Genomic DNA, 16,112 nt, shown 5'->3' with positions numbered 1-16,112 from the left:
TAATCTTTTGAAGGACAAGGTAGAGTGTTTAGGGTATTCAGAGGACTCCACCCAGTTTTCCAGGAACTTGTGTTTTGGTTTGCAAAGATTTTCATGAATGTGTCCTGAGCTTCTCAAAGGAATGCTTTTGATTAAATTTAGTATGAAAAAATCCGTGGTAATGTTTTGTTATTTTATCCAAATAAATATCTAACCTTGATCTCAATTCTTCTTTCTAGAAGGCTTGTCAGGTTGGTCACAGTCTGTGATAGGGAACCATCCAATGCATCAACAATTATCAGACCCAAGCACATTCTCTCAGCATCAACCAATGGAGAGAGATGATTCTGGAATGGTAGCCCCCTCTAACATTTTTCATCAGCCAATGGTAAGCAGTTTTGTGGATTTTTCTAAAGTGAGCTGACAAACATCATTGTAACTTGTTTAACACATTGCCAGCCAGTGTAGTCACATGTTAAGGAGTAATTTGTACTGAAATAATTCTCCCTTTTGGTATAACTAGTATGTTTCTAGATCTTTTATCCAATTTCAAAAGTGGATTATGTTGTTTACATTAGTTTGTCCTCAAACTATCTTGAAGAAGCCCCCGTCTTCCCTCCAGAACCTGAGAGATTTGGGTTTTGCTGCTTTGCATTTGGCTGCCACAGCTTAGAGGCCTCTTCCTCTCTGAAAAGCTGGCTGTGAGCTCCCCATTGCCCTCTTGTCTCCTCTGAGAGCTTCCAGGCTGCCATAAAGCCAGATTGTGGCTGCAAGCAATCATGTAGAATTCTCCTTTTCTTGGCAGAAGCTTATTAGTAAATCCTAAATATGGGAAAGTTGAGGGTATTATATGTGTTCATCAAGTATTGGAAATTTCCTGATGATTTGATATTGGATTTAGTTGTTTTGTTTTGTTTTTCTATTCTCATTGAAAAGTGTTGCTGACGCAAATAACCACTTTTGGTTTCCCAAGACTGTACAATGGTGCTATACTTACAGGATACTCTGGAGTTCTTTGAATGAAGGGAAATAAGAGAAATCTATGCTGATATTGTGGAATCATCATTTACAATCACTTCATGATTACACCTTTCTGCTGTTTTAGGGTCTACCAATTTCCATGTATGGAGGCACCATAATACCCTCCCATCCTCAGCTTGCTGATGTTCCAGGAGGCCCTCTGTTTAATGGACTTCACAACCCAGATCCTGCTTGGAACCCTATGATAAAAGTTATTCAAAATTCAACTGAATGCACTGATGCCCAACAGGTAAAATGGACTTAATGCTCTTTTATTTTTCAGATTTATGATGTCATTCTTTTAATTCTTTGGGTAGTGCAAGTTCTGAATATATCAAAAGTCATGACATCTGACTATCTTGAACTGAATTAAGTTTTTCAATATCAAGATGATGCTACTTAACATTTTATCTCATGTATGTGTATTCTTCCTAGGCAGAAACAGTGAATTACCATTGCATTTATATATTCATTTTGTAAATGTCTAAAGATTCCTAATTAGAAATTCCAATTTTTCCTCCCCCTTTTCAGATTTGGCCTGGCACGTGGGCACCTCATATTGGAAACATGCATCTCAAATATGTCAACTAAGTTAGAAGGTCTTACTCTTTAGCCTTGTTTGAGAAACTTTTGACCTTGGAAGAACCCTGGGGATTTTTTTTAATGTGCCTAAGAAATATTCTCTGAGGCTTTAGCAATGGAAATTTGATTGCCCATTGTATATGAACAAAGTGATTTCCTATCCATCTGATTATGTTCTCTGGTTAGTTTAGCCATTTTGAAATTAGTGCTTTGGGCTAAACATACTGAATGCTACTTGTATGCAGAAGAGAATTAGATGATTACATGTTTCAACCTTTTAGGGTGGTAAATACATGTACAATTGTTTACATACTTAAAATGAAAAGGTTGAGTAAATTTCTTGTCATATAGTGGCTCTACTTAATGTGGCCTGTATTAATGTGAAATATTTACCAGAATATTCAATAAAAAGATGAACAGTGTTTAGAAGTGGGGTGTGATCCTTTCAGTGGTCATGCAGGTACTACCCAATCCACAATCATACTGAACCAGGTTGTTAATACTATATTTGTGATAGGCTTCTCACATTTTACACTTCAGAGTCCATTCTTAGACTGCCTTGAAAAAGCACTTTTAAGACTAGTTGTATACTTATTCTGTGTTAAACATTCCTTGTTCTTTTGTTCTCTTCCGTATCGTTTTAAAAGTGAGAATGTTTCAAGCCCCTGCAATGTGTCTTATTTGACTTTAGCAGATAGGCCATTAAAAGGTTTAGCTCTTTGTGGATCATGAGTATGTCAATAAGAACAACAGGATTTCAGTCAGATGACACTGAAAAAACTTAGGGACACCCAAATCATCCTTCAGATTCCTTTTGTGCTTCCTGACTTTTTTATCTAAAGATTTATATTGGTTATAGGTGTTTAAGTTTTATTTGGGTTGGGACATAGGAGGGGGTGGGGGTGACTCCTTTAATTCTGTTGTATTGTTGCATCAGCTGAATAATGTTTATAAATATGTGACTAATTCTGGGCTTAGTTCCATGAAGAGCCAATATGGTCAACAAGCTAAACTCATGAACACTGGAATGGATTGCTTTGGCCGAACTATAGGCTATGCCAAGAATCTGACACAATAGAGAAGAAAAAACTAGCCCAATGAAAAGAACAGTCATCAGCTTGACTGTTCATGTTTTAATATGGTTGAATTACCTGGTCTTAGATAAAAGCGAGCTAAAAAAGAAAACAAGAAAATGTTTGAGGTGATAGAGGAGCCAAAACACACATTAAGGCAAAGAAGGATGCACAGAAAGATAATAACTAGGGGCAGAACCATACCAGAAGCACTTTTCTACTCTCCTACCAACGAAAGTTCTTAATCTTCTCTGCCTTGCTCCTAGAGCTGCCACTAGATGAGACACGCCATGCTTGTTCTGTGTTAGACATACCTGGTTGTTCTGTCTTCCATATCATTTTACATATGAGAGTGCTTCTGTAAGCTCATTTCTTATTTTCTATTTTGAATGGATTTGGAAATTATCACTGGTGTTGAAGCTAGTGCCTTTGTAGTGCTTAATAACCACATCAAGTAGTCTCAAGAGACCCCCTTGAGGGGGACAAAGGACCCCTGGCATCACCTACATATCTTGCTGTTTCCACTTACCACTAATAACAACCCAAAAAATCACCTAATATTAGTGAAATGAATGAAACTACTCTTGATGAAACATATACTAGAGAGAGATAATACTACGTAAATTATTCAGTGGGACAAAAAGTGAGTTTTGTTCTATCTTAACTATTTAAAGTACACTTGAATTATTGGAAGAGCTCTTCCAATATCTTCTATACCTTGAGGACAACAGAATGAGAAATTTTATCTCAGATCAGGAACTAGAACCCATAAGAAGACACAATTACGAGAAACCCCTAGAAGGATTAGGAAAAAACAGGAGCTGTGCAGTTTGTAGCAGTTATTTAGGATACCCTACTTCCTGCCCTCTTACCACCACTGCCTTCTTTTCTTTCTATTTGAATCCCAGTAGCCTACTCCCCACTCCATTTTGCCTGCTAATCTCTTCCTCTGTCTTGCCTCTTCCTGGCATTACTTTACTGCTATTTTACCAACCTGAACCTTGGATTAAACCTAGCTCAGGTAAGAACTTAATTACTTTCAGAATATACAAGGGATTTGTGGGGAGGCAGAACGGGTAGAGTGGAACAAGAGTCAGAAACCTAAATTCTGTTTTCATTTCTGCCACTTTAAGCTATATGACCATAGGCAAGTCATTTCTTACCTCTGGGCTTCACATTCATCTGTAAATGAAACAATGTAAATGAACTCAAAAGGGTCTCCTAGTTCTAACAGATTCTCTTGTCTTGTGAATGAGAATGTATGGTATGGGACTACTAGAAGCCAATACATTGCTGAGATTTGAGGGCCCCTACCATTTGTTCTTACATGGAATCAAAAGTCTGCTATTGTGAGAGCCATTATTGATTTGGGGAATTTAGTGGAGGCAGAAGAAAACCTTGCATACCCATAGTGAGCCCTGAAGTCATTAAGAAACATCCTGCTGAAAAAAAAAAAAAGAAAAAGAAAAGAAAAGAAACATCCTGCTGAGGCATAGATCAAGCCCTATGAGAATAACAGCTCATTCAAGGAATAAAACTGTATCATCAAGGTTTCTGGACCCACTTATTTCAAGTAGTGTTCAATGTAATAAAATACCACCACCAATAAAATTCTTGATGTTTTTAAGACCCTTTAAACCTATTGTGGCTACAGTGTGCTGACTTGCCCTTTTATAGGCCAGTCTGCTTCCTTCAGTCCCTGCTCTCAAAGGGGAAATCTCATCACCTCAGCTAACGAGACCGAAGAAGAGAGTTGGACAGCCAATGGTGGCCTCTCCTAACCAGAGGTAAGAAATCTCAGGACTTGGAACTGTAGTTTCCATCTTACAGATTCTGGCCAAGTCCTCTTTCCAACCTCAAAGTTAGTACAGGAGGGTACCATCCTTAGTTTGAGGTAGCTTTTAGAAGGGGAAAGGCTGGTCATATTAGAGTTTCAAGCCACATAGAGGAGTTCTTAGTATACATGGTTCTGTCCCACTGTTTAAGACCTTTGTACCACATTGTAAACCCAGGAAGAGGCAAACAAACTGTAGGAAAACAGCTTCTGAACATCTTGTTCTCTAACTAGCCCTAGAGCTCTTCTACTAAGAAGTGTGGATGGTTGTGACGTCTTCCCAGTGGACCCTGTTCTGGGGTGAGGGACTCTGATAATGCTGCATTTTCTATTCCTCAAAGATTTGTCACCGTGTGTCAATGTTATTTGACAGGTTACTTTACCTTCACTCTCTCCTGTAGGAAATGGGTGAGAGAAACTTGAGTGTGTTAAGACCACCTCCAAAAAAGGGCAGGAGCTTGGGCTTGAAGACCTAATTTGGAAAACAAGATCGTGAATCTAATGATCAGATTGCAAACCTATTTTGTGATTACTTTTCACCTCTTCCTGTTTTATCTTAATGGTACTGACGTGAGTTCAAAGTAATTTGCCTGGTGGCAGAGACCTGGTATTCCCCTACAGTAGGTTTAATCAGATCTCTGGGGTTGGGACCTGAGCATAAGTTTTTGGTTTTTTTCTTTTTTGGAAGCTTCTATACTGTAATGGGCAATCAGTGTTGAAAAACCTCTGATTTAAACTCTTGGTCCTTCATCCTGGTTGAATGGATGATGAATCTGGTTTTCTCTCGAAAACCAACTACCTATTCTCTAGTTCCCCAGCCCTTATAGCACACAGTGTCTCAAGAAAAGTACACTTCTAGTAGTACTCTTATAGTAGTAAGACTGCTATAAGTCTGTAACTGCTGCTGTTGTTTTATAATAGAGATTAATAGAAGGATCACTTCCACACTGATCCTTCTTGAAAACCTTTGACACTTCTAGTTCTCCTACTCACTGGTCTTTCTCAGTCTCCTTCCTCCACTACCCCTTAAATAAATGTTGATATGCTCAGGTCTCTTCTTTTGGTGTATCTTCTCCCCAGGTAATCTCATCCCATACTCTTGGATTTTACTCCACCCAGATCTGAATCACTTGCCCAGAGTTCTCCCTCTGTAGCTTCAGACCTGTATATCTGGCTCCTTACTGTGCTTCTCCATCTGAACATTCCACACACATTATATATTCCCCAATATAAGATATGCCCCTCCCCTTGTTTTCCCTATTATATTAGGTGGTACTACTAGCTACCAAGACTCTCAAGTCAGAAGATTGGGAATTATCCTAGCTTATCTCCTCTCCCACCCCACCCTGAAATCAGTCACCTTACCCTTCCTCCTCTGTGTATCTGGATCCCCTCCACTTCTCTCCATCCTCGCAGCAACTGCCTTTTTGCCTACCCTATTTCACTAGGCTGGAGTCTTTACCTCCAGTCTCACTGTCCTCCACCCCATCTCCCACTCCCCTCACTAGACTACTTACCTTGCTTAAAAGTTGAGTTGTCATAGATGGTTCCTCCACAATCTGATCCCAAGCCTTACCCTCCAGCACTTCATTGCTAAGACACTTTATTTAGGCATACACCACTTTGTAAGAGGCTCAAAAACCTTTTTGGAACAATAAAATATACATATCCTTGCTACCTGAAGTGTGATTCTAAGGACATGCAGACCTAAGGGTCTACATCACCTGGGATTTTATTAAAAACCCAGAATTTCAAGTCCCACCTACTGTATCAGAATCCTCATTTTAACAAAATCTCCAGGTGCTTTATGTGCACATTAAAATTTGAGAAGCAATGACTTGTAAAATAGTCTTTTTAAATGAGTCAAGAAATCAGAGCTGAGGGAAAATCTGATGAAGCCAGTGCTGAAGTAGTACTGATAAATGCATGAAGTCAGGTGGTCTACAATTAATTGGTGGTGGGGTGGCATTGCTGAGGGTATAGTGACTCTGAGGAAGCCAAACAGCAGACAACTGGGTCAAGTCGAGATTTTTTGTGTATACAGGTACTAGACTTAGTACTTACTCTCCCACTACCTCTCTCCTGCCTCCTTTCATGTCACTGTGCCTACATCAAAAAATCTTCTCTTTAAAGGCCAGCCTCTCTGATCTTACTTTCCAGAGGGCTAAAGACCAAGCCCTCCTCACCAGCCCCCAGTCCTTCCTTAGTTTCCTGAGGTTAGCTGTGACAGAGAGATCAAAGAACTGGCCTCTCCTATCTTCCAACCTTTATTCATACTTTAATCAGTCCAGGGTATCACTTCTTCCAGAAAGCCCACTCTCCCTCCCTGACCTACCCTGATGGCTGTGCACCAGGCCATCAAGGCACTTTTCACCCTGTACTGAAATTGATTAATGGGAGGCATTACACAGCTGTGCCTAGGGGCACACACTTGAATCAGACACACACAGGTATGAATCCCAGCTCCCCCTCCTACAAAATCCGTGACTTTGAACCATGACCTAACCTCTCTGGACTTTGGTGTCCTCACCTGTAAAATGTGGCTAATAGTGCTTTACTGTCCAAAACTGTTGAGAGGAATGGATGAATTAATACATGACAATAACGTGTGCCATACCTCACCTGTCCCCAGCGCCCGCTGTAAACAGTAAATAGTAAATAGCTGAGTAGCTGCAGCGCTTATAGGTATAGGCAGGCTGGCCAATTTTGGGCCAGGAGGAACTGGAGGCTGGTGAGGCTCCTGGAACTCCTTCCAACTTTTGCTGTTTGGTGCTTCCTCCCGCGAGGGTAGGGCGGGATCATCGGGTTGATTGACGGCCGGCCCGCCCCCGGCTTGACGTTGTCCTGGTGTTGTTGCTGCGGCCGCACGTGGTCAACTGAGTCCGCCTCAGACTCGGCTGCGCCCCGCGTCCTCAACACCAGCACCAGCCGCTGCCTTCCTGCTCGTCCCGCCCGCGCTATGTCCACATCCACCAGCTGCCCGATTCCCGGGGGCAGGGACTGGCTGCCTGACTGCTACAGCACCACGCTGGGGGGCACACTATACGCCAGTACCCCCGGAGGTCAGCGGCCAGGCCAGCGTGTGCGTGTCGGGGGACGTGGGCGGGGAGGTGCGAGCCTGGACTTGCCTGCAGGCCCCTCTGCAGGTTGTAGCTTTGAGGGGGGTGGGTGCTTGGAGCCGAAGCCCAGTTCCCTAAATTCTCAAAGTGATGCAACACGGCCTTGTGCCTAGTTTCCTAGTGACTGGGCAGAAATCATCACTATGGCCTGGGTTCTGGGCTCCTTGCTCACCCAGCCCTCCTGACTTGCCGCCTGGGAGCAGAAGCCGAGGCCCCAGTTGAGTGTGGCTTCAGCAGGAAGCAACCGGGTCTTGCAAAGCTGCAAATGCAGGACTCTGGCAGTTGGGGGCAGGAGCTTCGGGTCTCTGCGCTGGCTGGCTTGACTAGTGGCAGATTGGTGGAGCAGCCTGGGATCATGCCTATTCAGGGGTTCCTGCCGCGGAGGCGAAGGGGAGGGGTGAGAACAGAGTAGGGCCTTTTGAGGACATGATTGGGGCCAAGTTCCTCTAGGCTGAGCTGAGCCTGACAGGACTTGGGAGGGGTCAGGATAAGAACAGTGTGTCCCTGTATTTCACAGGAGGAACACCGCTCCTCCCTGCAGGATATCAGAGCCCAGGTGGCAGCACCAGCCTTCGTATCTGCTCTTGGCTTCCTCATCCAACTGAGGCTGGAGGGCTAGGCCCTCCCTTGTGAACCAAAGCAATGAAGTTCCAGAGCCAGCAGAGCAGGACAGGAGCCTCCTTAAGTACTTGAGCGCCAAGTTTGGTGCTCCTCCTAGAGCCAAGACCTGAAGCTCCCCTAAACTAAAAGCCCCTGCCTAAACCAGCTGGGATGCCCCACTTGCTCTATGGTGCTTAGACACATCTTGGGTAGGCCCAGGAGACTTTAAGTGCTGTGAAGCCTAGTCAGCTGAGATCCTGGCCGGGCCGCAGAGCAGTAGCCCTTTGAAAAATGGGAAGATGTGACCTCTTAGTCCCTAAAAGGCCTGTGTCTGGGGTCCCAGACAGCTCTGTACCCAAGCTCCTGCCTCTTACCTAGCCCCTACCCCTTGACAGGCACCAGGATCATCTACGACCGAAAGTTCCTGCTGGAGTGCAAGAACTCACCCATTGCCCAGACGCCCCCCTGCTGCCTCCCTCAGATTCCCGGGGTCACAACTCCTCCAACAGCCCCACCCTCCAGGCTCAAGGAGCGGAAGGAGCAGAAGGAGACAGAGGAAGAGATACCTGGTAAGGAAAGCAGGCCCCCAAATTTAAAAATGGCTTTGAGCCCAAATGCCCCAGTTAAGTAGAGTGGGGGTTCGATTCTGAGAGGGGCTTCTTCACTGACACTGAACCTGCAGACCCCAGCCCAGCAACCAGTCCTCCTGCCTTTTCTCTCTCCAGATGACGCACAGTTTGAAATGGACATCTAATCCAGTGAAGATGACCCTGTGTGTGGAGTAAGAGGAATCCCTCACACTGCTGCTGCTACCTCCTTTTTCTGGGATATCCAAAGGCCAGCTGGCCTCATCTAATCCAGAATGGGGTGATATGGTGGTTCTGGGCCTCCCTTAGCTCTGAGTCAGCTAGACCGGGGATAGGAATGGGCAACTTGCCAAGCCCTTAGTTCTACTACTCTTTGGTCTGTAGGCACTCCTCCCAACCCCTGGCCCTTGGCTCAGGCTCAGGCTGAGGCTGGGGCTGGGGGATGGAGAATGTCACTGTCTGACTGCTTAGTAAACATTCAAAGAAATGCCTTGGCTCCAGTGTTCTCCTCAATGCTGATCTTCCCATCTCAGTCATAAAGCTAAGGGTCCCAGCAAACCTGGTTAGGATCAGAGGTCCCAGGTTCCTTCCCAGCTCCCACTGGGCCCACTTCCAGCAGCACTTAGAGCCTGAGGCAAGCTTTGGGGGCAGGCCATAGGAGCTGCCAAACCATAAACAGCAATAGCCTGACCCCTGCCAAGGGCTGTTGCAGCCTTTCCAGGAAGCAGCCTTCCTGGAATCAGGCCTCTCTACCAGTCCCTCCTTAGCTTTTCCAAAGCAGGAGAAAAGAGGCACTGTCCCAGCCTATAGCCTTCTTTTGTCTCTCCCCATACCTTTTCTGCCTCCCACCTGTAAGTACCAACTATATTCCAACACTGGAAACCTGTACTCTCCCTTCTCACAGCATGATATGAGCCTCCTGGCCCCTTCCACCTGGTTCTGTTGTCCTCAAAGCGTTAGAAGACCTTAGGGCCCAAACAGAGGCAGAAGTTTATTTGGTGAGTCAGATAAAGAGTCATAATCCTACTCTCCCCGTCCCCTGAAAAAAAAATCATGATCCCATATGTCAGCAATCTGGTCTTTTTCACCTTCAATTTATACAGCTAGGTTCTAATCTCTGTAGCACTTGCATACCTCAAGGGTGATGCAATGCAAATAGGTCAGTCTCCTTTTTTTGAGGGAAAAAAATCTCCCCATGCTATTTGAGCCTCTGTTCCCATACTGAAACAAAATCATCCAAACATAGGGTTACTCAGCCCAGCAAGGGATGTATGTTTCTAATTTGGGGGAGAGTGGCAGGCAGTAGTCTACTCACGCCTAGCAAGGCCATTCATGATGAATAGAGGAAGAACAGAGGTGTGCACGGTGCACAGCAAGCAGGGCAGTTAAGGACACCAGAGGAAACCAGTCTGGGATAGGAAGGGCTCATCTCTCCTACCCAGGTCCCACCACATTGAGATGTTTTTATTGAAATGCATATGGTATGGGTAACAAGCGGCCTCCCTGTGGTCCAGGAGGGACCTCTTCCCCCAGAGATGGGTCAGGCCAAACACCCCAATGGGGCAGACAGTCTCCCAAGTGGTAAAAGGGAGCCAAGTTAGGGAAGGCCTCCCATGCCAAGGCATAAGAGATGGTGTGAGATCAGTCTGGGGAACCCATAGGATTAAGGATCGTGTTGGATGCCTGGCACGGTCTGGTTCTGCTCAGCTGTGGCCACAGATTTCTCTTCATTGGCCTCCTCCTCTGAAGACAGACTCCTCTTTTCCGCAATTAATCTTTTAACTCCCACCATCCACTGACTGACCTCAGTCACATGGTCAACCATGAGTGAGCGGTGGATGTCATCTGCTGCATCCCACTGGTGGCTTGAAAGCTCTGAGGAGAGAGAGGGGCTGAGCAAGAAACCTGGAGCAAAAAACATAGCTGCAACTCCTCCCCTCCCAACCAGTCAAAATCTCAGCACCTAGTCCAACTTGGACAACCATGGCAGGATGAGGGACTTAGGCTATACCAAGGGACCCAGCCACACCTTGCACCAGCAGAGCCATCCTCTTCTTTACAGGCATTGACAGCTTCCCTCCAGCCCACTGTTCCTGCAGCAGAGCCAGGCGTCGGCTGATGTCATCATATACCTGCTTCTGAGAGACAGAAGCCCCCTCCAAGTCAGTGCTGCCAGCCCAACAGGGGCAGGGAAAGGAGCACCATATAGGAAGCACCTGCTTTGTCTGGCCCAGGAACTTTACACTCTAAGAGTTATGGTTCTTTACGCAAAGATTAGAGGCCCCACTAAGAATCTGATGAAATCTATGGATCTTCTCAAGAAAAATGCATGTATGGCTAGAATTTTTAAATTTCTGGAGTTTCTCATATGCTCAGAAATTAATTCTATAGTGCTGCTTTACAAATAAGGAAACTAAGGACCAAAGAGGTGAAGATCACTCTGCTACTTTCCTTTTTTTTTTTTTTTTAATATAAACTTATTTATTTTATTTATTTATTTTTGGCTGCGTTGGGTCTTCGTTGCTTCTCTTGTTGCGGAGCACGGGCTCTAGAGCGCAGGCTCAGTAGTTGTGGTGCACGGGCTTAGTTGCTCTGCAGCATGTGGGATCCTCCCGGACCAGGGCTCGAACCCATGTCCCCTGCATTGGCAGGCGGATTCTTAACCACTGCGCCATCAGGGAAGCCCCTCTGCTACTTTCCTTTAAGACTCCTCAGATCCCTTGCCTCCAGAGAACTTAGGAAACATTATCAATAAAAAAAAAGGGGCTGTTGTTGTTGGTTTTTTTTTTCCCCTCCCTAAGCATAATATCAGCAGGGTCTGTTCTCAGTGGCCTAGAGGTACGTAAATCAGGCTGTTATTGTCACTAATGGGAGCTGAATTCAATTCTTGTTCCTATAAGCCTCTTCTGAGGCTTGTGAACCCTCCTAAATCCTGTGTTCATTTTTCTAGGAAGTCCTTAGCAAATTCTGAAGGGGTTCATAACTCAGAAAGGATTAAGAGCCATTGCCCATAGGGTCAGAGGGTCTACCTTTGAGAGTCATACTTGCATCTGGCTGTTGATGGGAGCTTTCCCACTTACCTTTGTGTGGCCACGGCAATCCTCCAATGCCCGTTCCAAAGGTCTCAATACATCTTCCAGCAGAATCTCAGACTCAACGACTGGGAAATTTGTGGGCTCCATGTTGGAGGGAGGACAACTCCCCACAAATGGGGGTCTGGAAGCCTTACTTGACAGAGGTGGAGGCCCCATTGGGGGGGCCCCAGGAGATGTCTCTAAGGTGGGGACTGAAAAGGTAAAGCAGGATCAAGCAAACATGGCTTAAATAGGTACAAAGAAATAAAATGGATGATGTGATAAAGAGGAATAGTAGAGGGACCTACCTAGCCTGAGTGTTCAAGGAAGGCCTTATAAGATGATATCTAAGTTTATCCCAGCTCACACACTATGTGACATATGGCAAGTTACCTTTAACCTCTGAGCTTGGGTTCCTCTTCTGTAAAATGGGGATATTATAGGAATAGTACTTACTTCACAGGGTTGCAATGATGATTAAGTAAGAATATAGGTACAGCTGCTACATTCGTGTGTAGCAAAAAGTGCTCACAAAGTTAAGAACTTGGATGAGATAGATGCAGCCATAAAGAGCTGAAGGAACCATGTACTAGGGCAGAGGTAAGGGAAGGGCCCAAGAGGTGGAAAAAGTCCTGACTTGTTCAAGGAACAGAAACAAGGCCTGTGTGGCTGGAAATGATTAACACTGAAGAAAGTAGTATGAGCTTTCACTGGAGAGGTAAGCAGGGATCCAGACCCTGCAGGGCTTTGGAGGAGTTTAGTCTTGAGCCATTACTCCATTAATGGTAACAGGAAGCCACTGCAGGTTTATAAAAGCAGGGACTGATGTCACTAAACTTGTTTTTTATGACGTTCACACTCTGTATGGTCTGTGAAAAGCTGATGAGAATAGGTAGAGGAGGGCAGGTTAACAATAGTCCAGGAAAGAGAATGCTGGCATGGACTACAGTGAAAGAGTAGATGAGGGGAAATGGAGTGGTCTGAGATATATTTAAGAGGAGGTAGAACAGATCTTGATGGAACAGGGGGTGAAGGAGAGAGAAGCCAAGGATGACTCTTGGTTTCTGACTTTAATGTTGGGATGGTGGAATCACTATGGAAAATGAGAAAACTGGAGGAGAAAAGTCAAAAATTACTTTTAGGTATCAACATCCACATGGATGATAATTCATCTAATTTGGTCTGTCAATTTGACCTTCTCACCTCCAATAACCATTTTTTCCACCCAACCTCAGCCTCCCATCCCTCTCTGCCTTGTTCTCAGCAACAATGACCACCCCTCCTACCCTTCCAGCTCAGCTACTCAGATTTTCGAGGTGCATTAAACTCACTCCCTTTAAATTCATAGCTACAGATTTTAAAAGGCATTCAACATTGCCTGGAGATCATATACTTTGCCTCATTTTTCCACTCTTCAGAACAACTATTTTCACATCTTATCTCCTCTAAACTCTTCTACCTTCTCCTTTTATTTTCCTTTCCCTGCTGTCTCTCTACTTCTGACCCTACCTCATATTTCACTGAGAAGATAAAGGTCGTTGAACAGGAACACTCTCATCTTCTCACCACCAGTTCTACTAACCCATCTGCATCTGTGGCTGCTTTCCTTCCTCCTCTAATAGATGAAAGGTTCCTGTTCCTATCAGAGGCCATCTCTGCAGCTGTACTCTGCATCCCCGCCTCTCTTGCCTTCTCTAGGCTTCCCTCCTGCAGTTATCCCTTTTCTCCTGTGCCATCAGTTCTCCCTCTCTACTAAACAATCCCATCAGCATACAGAACCATCCCTTACCTCACGCTGCATCCTCAGGCACTGCCCTATTTCTCATCTCTGCTTTACAGGAGAATTTCTTCAGTGAGCTGACTACAGTTACTCTCTCCACTTTTCACATTCTCTCCTCAGCCCATTCCTGCTGGGTTTCTGCTCTCATCACTCCTGACTGCTTTTGTTAGGGTCACTAGTGATTGTTACGTTTGTCAAATCAAGTGGTCCCTTTTCTCCATCTTATTTAACCTCTCAGCAGCATTCATCAGGGTTGAATCAAGATTTTAATCTCTCCCAGAGTAAATGTTACTTTTCTTCTTACTTCTTTTGCTCTTTCTCAGTCTCATTTGCTAATTCCTTCCCTGTTCAACCCTGAAATGCTAGAGCACCTTAGGGCTCTGTCTTGGATCCTCTTTAGGCCTCTATCCACACACACTCTTTATTCAAGCCCATGACCTCAAATACCATCCATGTGACAGTGACACATTTCTGTAATTCTGGCCTAGACCTCTCCCCAGAGTAGCAGCCCAAATTTAACATGGCCAAGACAGAAAGCTTGCTTTTTTCCTCACCCACCAAAACCCAGTTATCCCATATCAATGAACAACACCATCCAGTTCCTCAAGTGAAAAAATGTATGTTACATTGCTTCTTCTTTCACCTCACCTACTATACCTACTCATTCCTACTGACTTTCTCCGTAACATATCTTATATCCATCCAATTCCTACCACCTCTAGTACTCCAACCCTTGTCCAAATCATCATTACATCTTACCTATGTTAGCATAATAGCCTCTTAATTTGTCTTTCCACTTCTTCCCTAAAATCTGTTTTCCACACAGGAGACACAGTGGTCTTTTTAAAGATATAAGTCAGTGTTTCTCAACCTGGGGAGATTTTGCCCCCAGGACAAATGTCTGGAGACACTTTTGGCTGTCACAACTGGGTGGGTGCTACTGACATCTAGTGAGTAGAGGCCAGGGATGCTGCAGACATCTTACAATGTATGGGACAGTCTCTCACAAAAAAGAATTATCTGGCCCAAAATGCCATTAGTGCTAAGGTTAAGAAACTCTGATTTATATTATAACTCTGCAATGTTACGGGTGCGGATAAGAGAGGAGTGAAAAGAGCTGAATTTGAGCTCCCTTTTCAGGGCCACAGATCCACCTATTGGCACGGGAAATGCTCAGGGGAAAAGGACGCCCTCCTCTACTTTAAATTTTTCCATGGCTTCCACTTTACGTAGATTAAAATACAAACTCCTTATCCTGGTTTACAAAAACCCACTATGATCTGGCCCCCTGCGTACTTCTCAGATCTTAATCTCTATCCCTAGCCCACTGTGCTCTAGCCATCAGATATTCCTTCAGTCTCTGAATTTGCCAAACTTATCTCAGGGCTCCTGCAGTAGCTGTTTCCAATGCCCTGAATGCTCTTGCACCTGATCTTTGTGTGGCTAGCTTTTAATCATTCAGATTTCAGCTTAAGTGTCAGCCCCTCAGGTACCTTAGTTACCCCGTCACTCTTACATCACCCTGTTTTATTTCTCTGCAAAACCCTTACCACCATTTCATCTATCTCCAAAGCGATAGTGTGGACTCCCAAGAAAACAAAACTTTTGTCTTGTTCACTGCTGTTTAGTTTGCCTTCAAACACAGTAGGTGCTCAGTAGATGATACTGATTAAATGAATAACACGTTAAATCTGAGATGCTTATCATACAGTCAAGTGACGAGGAAGAAGAGACAAATGGGTATACCACGATGGGGTTCTGAGAAAAGATCCAGGTTGGAAATAGGATTTGAAAATAATTTGGGAATTAAAAACTATATTAAAAACCGTATGTCTGGATGAGATCACCTAGGGCGAAAGCACAGAGAGATTCTTTTGAGACCAACGTACCAATTATTTACCTGGGCAACAGGTAAGGAGCTCGGAAAAGGGCCAGAACTGGGCCCCTTTCTGGGGCTCCAACCTCTCTCCTCAGGAAGTCCTCAGAGAGCAAAAAAGGCCCACGGTACAAGCTTATCCCTGGCACCGCCCATTCTCGGCGGCGCACAGGGCCCCCACGCACCTCTGGGGGATCCATCCTGGGGAGCGGCGACCCTCTTGGTGAGCGGCGTGCGCTTGGGTCCGCCAGCCTGGGTCTGCAGCCCGTATGAGAATTGCGGCGGATCGTTCCAGCCCCGCTCCTTGTTGCCTGCGAAGGTGAGAGGACGTGTGAAGCGAGCCCGGGGGCGACAGACGGTCCGCACCCCGCGCGGTAACCGCCCGCAGCCTGGGCCGGCGGTAGACCCAGAGCCCCAGCCCACCCGCCGCGCTCACCCGGTTTCACGTACAGCCCCGCCATCTCCACTTCCGCACGGCCAGCGGGGCATCACGTCACTTCCGGGGCGGCCGCACCCGAGCCGGCTGGGGCACGCCCCCGGCAGGGCTGGTTGCCTGGAGCCCTCCAGGTTGGACAGTTCAGAAACGCT

At 45.4% G+C, this 16,112-nt stretch overlaps 3 protein-coding genes and 1 long non-coding RNA gene across 8 annotated transcripts in view; 2 read left to right on the top strand and 2 right to left on the bottom strand.

Annotated features, from left to right (window-relative positions):
- Positions 1-4,445, top strand: part of ANKHD1 (ankyrin repeat and KH domain containing 1) — a gene marked incomplete at its 3' end in the record, with an annotated part of 115,029 nt that extends 110,584 nt beyond the window's left edge. For 3 of the 5 annotated variants that reach the window (XM_082454031.1, XM_082454029.1, XM_082454028.1), the window contains 3 exons: positions 219-394; positions 1,085-1,249; positions 1,531-2,003. In XM_082454031.1, the coding sequence (XP_082310157.1) occupies positions 219-394; positions 1,085-1,249; positions 1,531-1,590 (401 nt within the window). Of the gene's footprint in view, positions 1-218; positions 395-1,084; positions 1,250-1,530; positions 2,004-4,331 lie in introns of those variants that run through there. The other 2 variants (XM_082454027.1, XM_082454030.1) reach the window with 2 other exon arrangements.
- Positions 1-16,112, bottom strand: part of LOC309657223 — a 116,739-nt gene that overhangs the window by 65,301 nt on the left and 35,326 nt on the right. The window lies entirely within an intron of this gene.
- On the top strand, positions 4,469-9,283 carry EIF4EBP3 (eukaryotic translation initiation factor 4E binding protein 3). The gene is made up of 3 exons (XM_082454344.1): positions 4,469-7,550; positions 8,603-8,776; positions 8,933-9,283. The coding sequence occupies exons 1-3, from the start codon at positions 7,448-7,450 to the stop codon at positions 8,959-8,961; spliced, it is 306 nt and encodes a 101-aa protein (XP_082310470.1). The 5' UTR covers positions 4,469-7,447; the 3' UTR covers positions 8,962-9,283.
- Positions 10,205-16,085, bottom strand: SRA1 (steroid receptor RNA activator 1). Its single transcript, XM_082454297.1, has 5 exons — positions 15,961-16,085; positions 15,710-15,835; positions 11,875-12,080; positions 10,824-10,932; positions 10,205-10,669 (listed from the first exon to the last, which is right to left on the bottom strand). The coding sequence occupies exons 1-5, from the start codon at positions 15,983-15,985 to the stop codon at positions 10,458-10,460; spliced, it is 678 nt and encodes a 225-aa protein (XP_082310423.1). The 5' UTR covers positions 15,986-16,085; the 3' UTR covers positions 10,205-10,457.

The sequence above is a fragment of the Balaenoptera physalus genome (assembly GCF_965194825.1).
Source record: "Balaenoptera physalus genome assembly, chromosome: 3".
NCBI classification, from domain to species: domain Eukaryota; kingdom Metazoa; phylum Chordata; class Mammalia; order Artiodactyla; family Balaenopteridae; genus Balaenoptera; species Balaenoptera physalus.
This window is presented reverse-complemented; position numbering and strand designations above follow the sequence as displayed.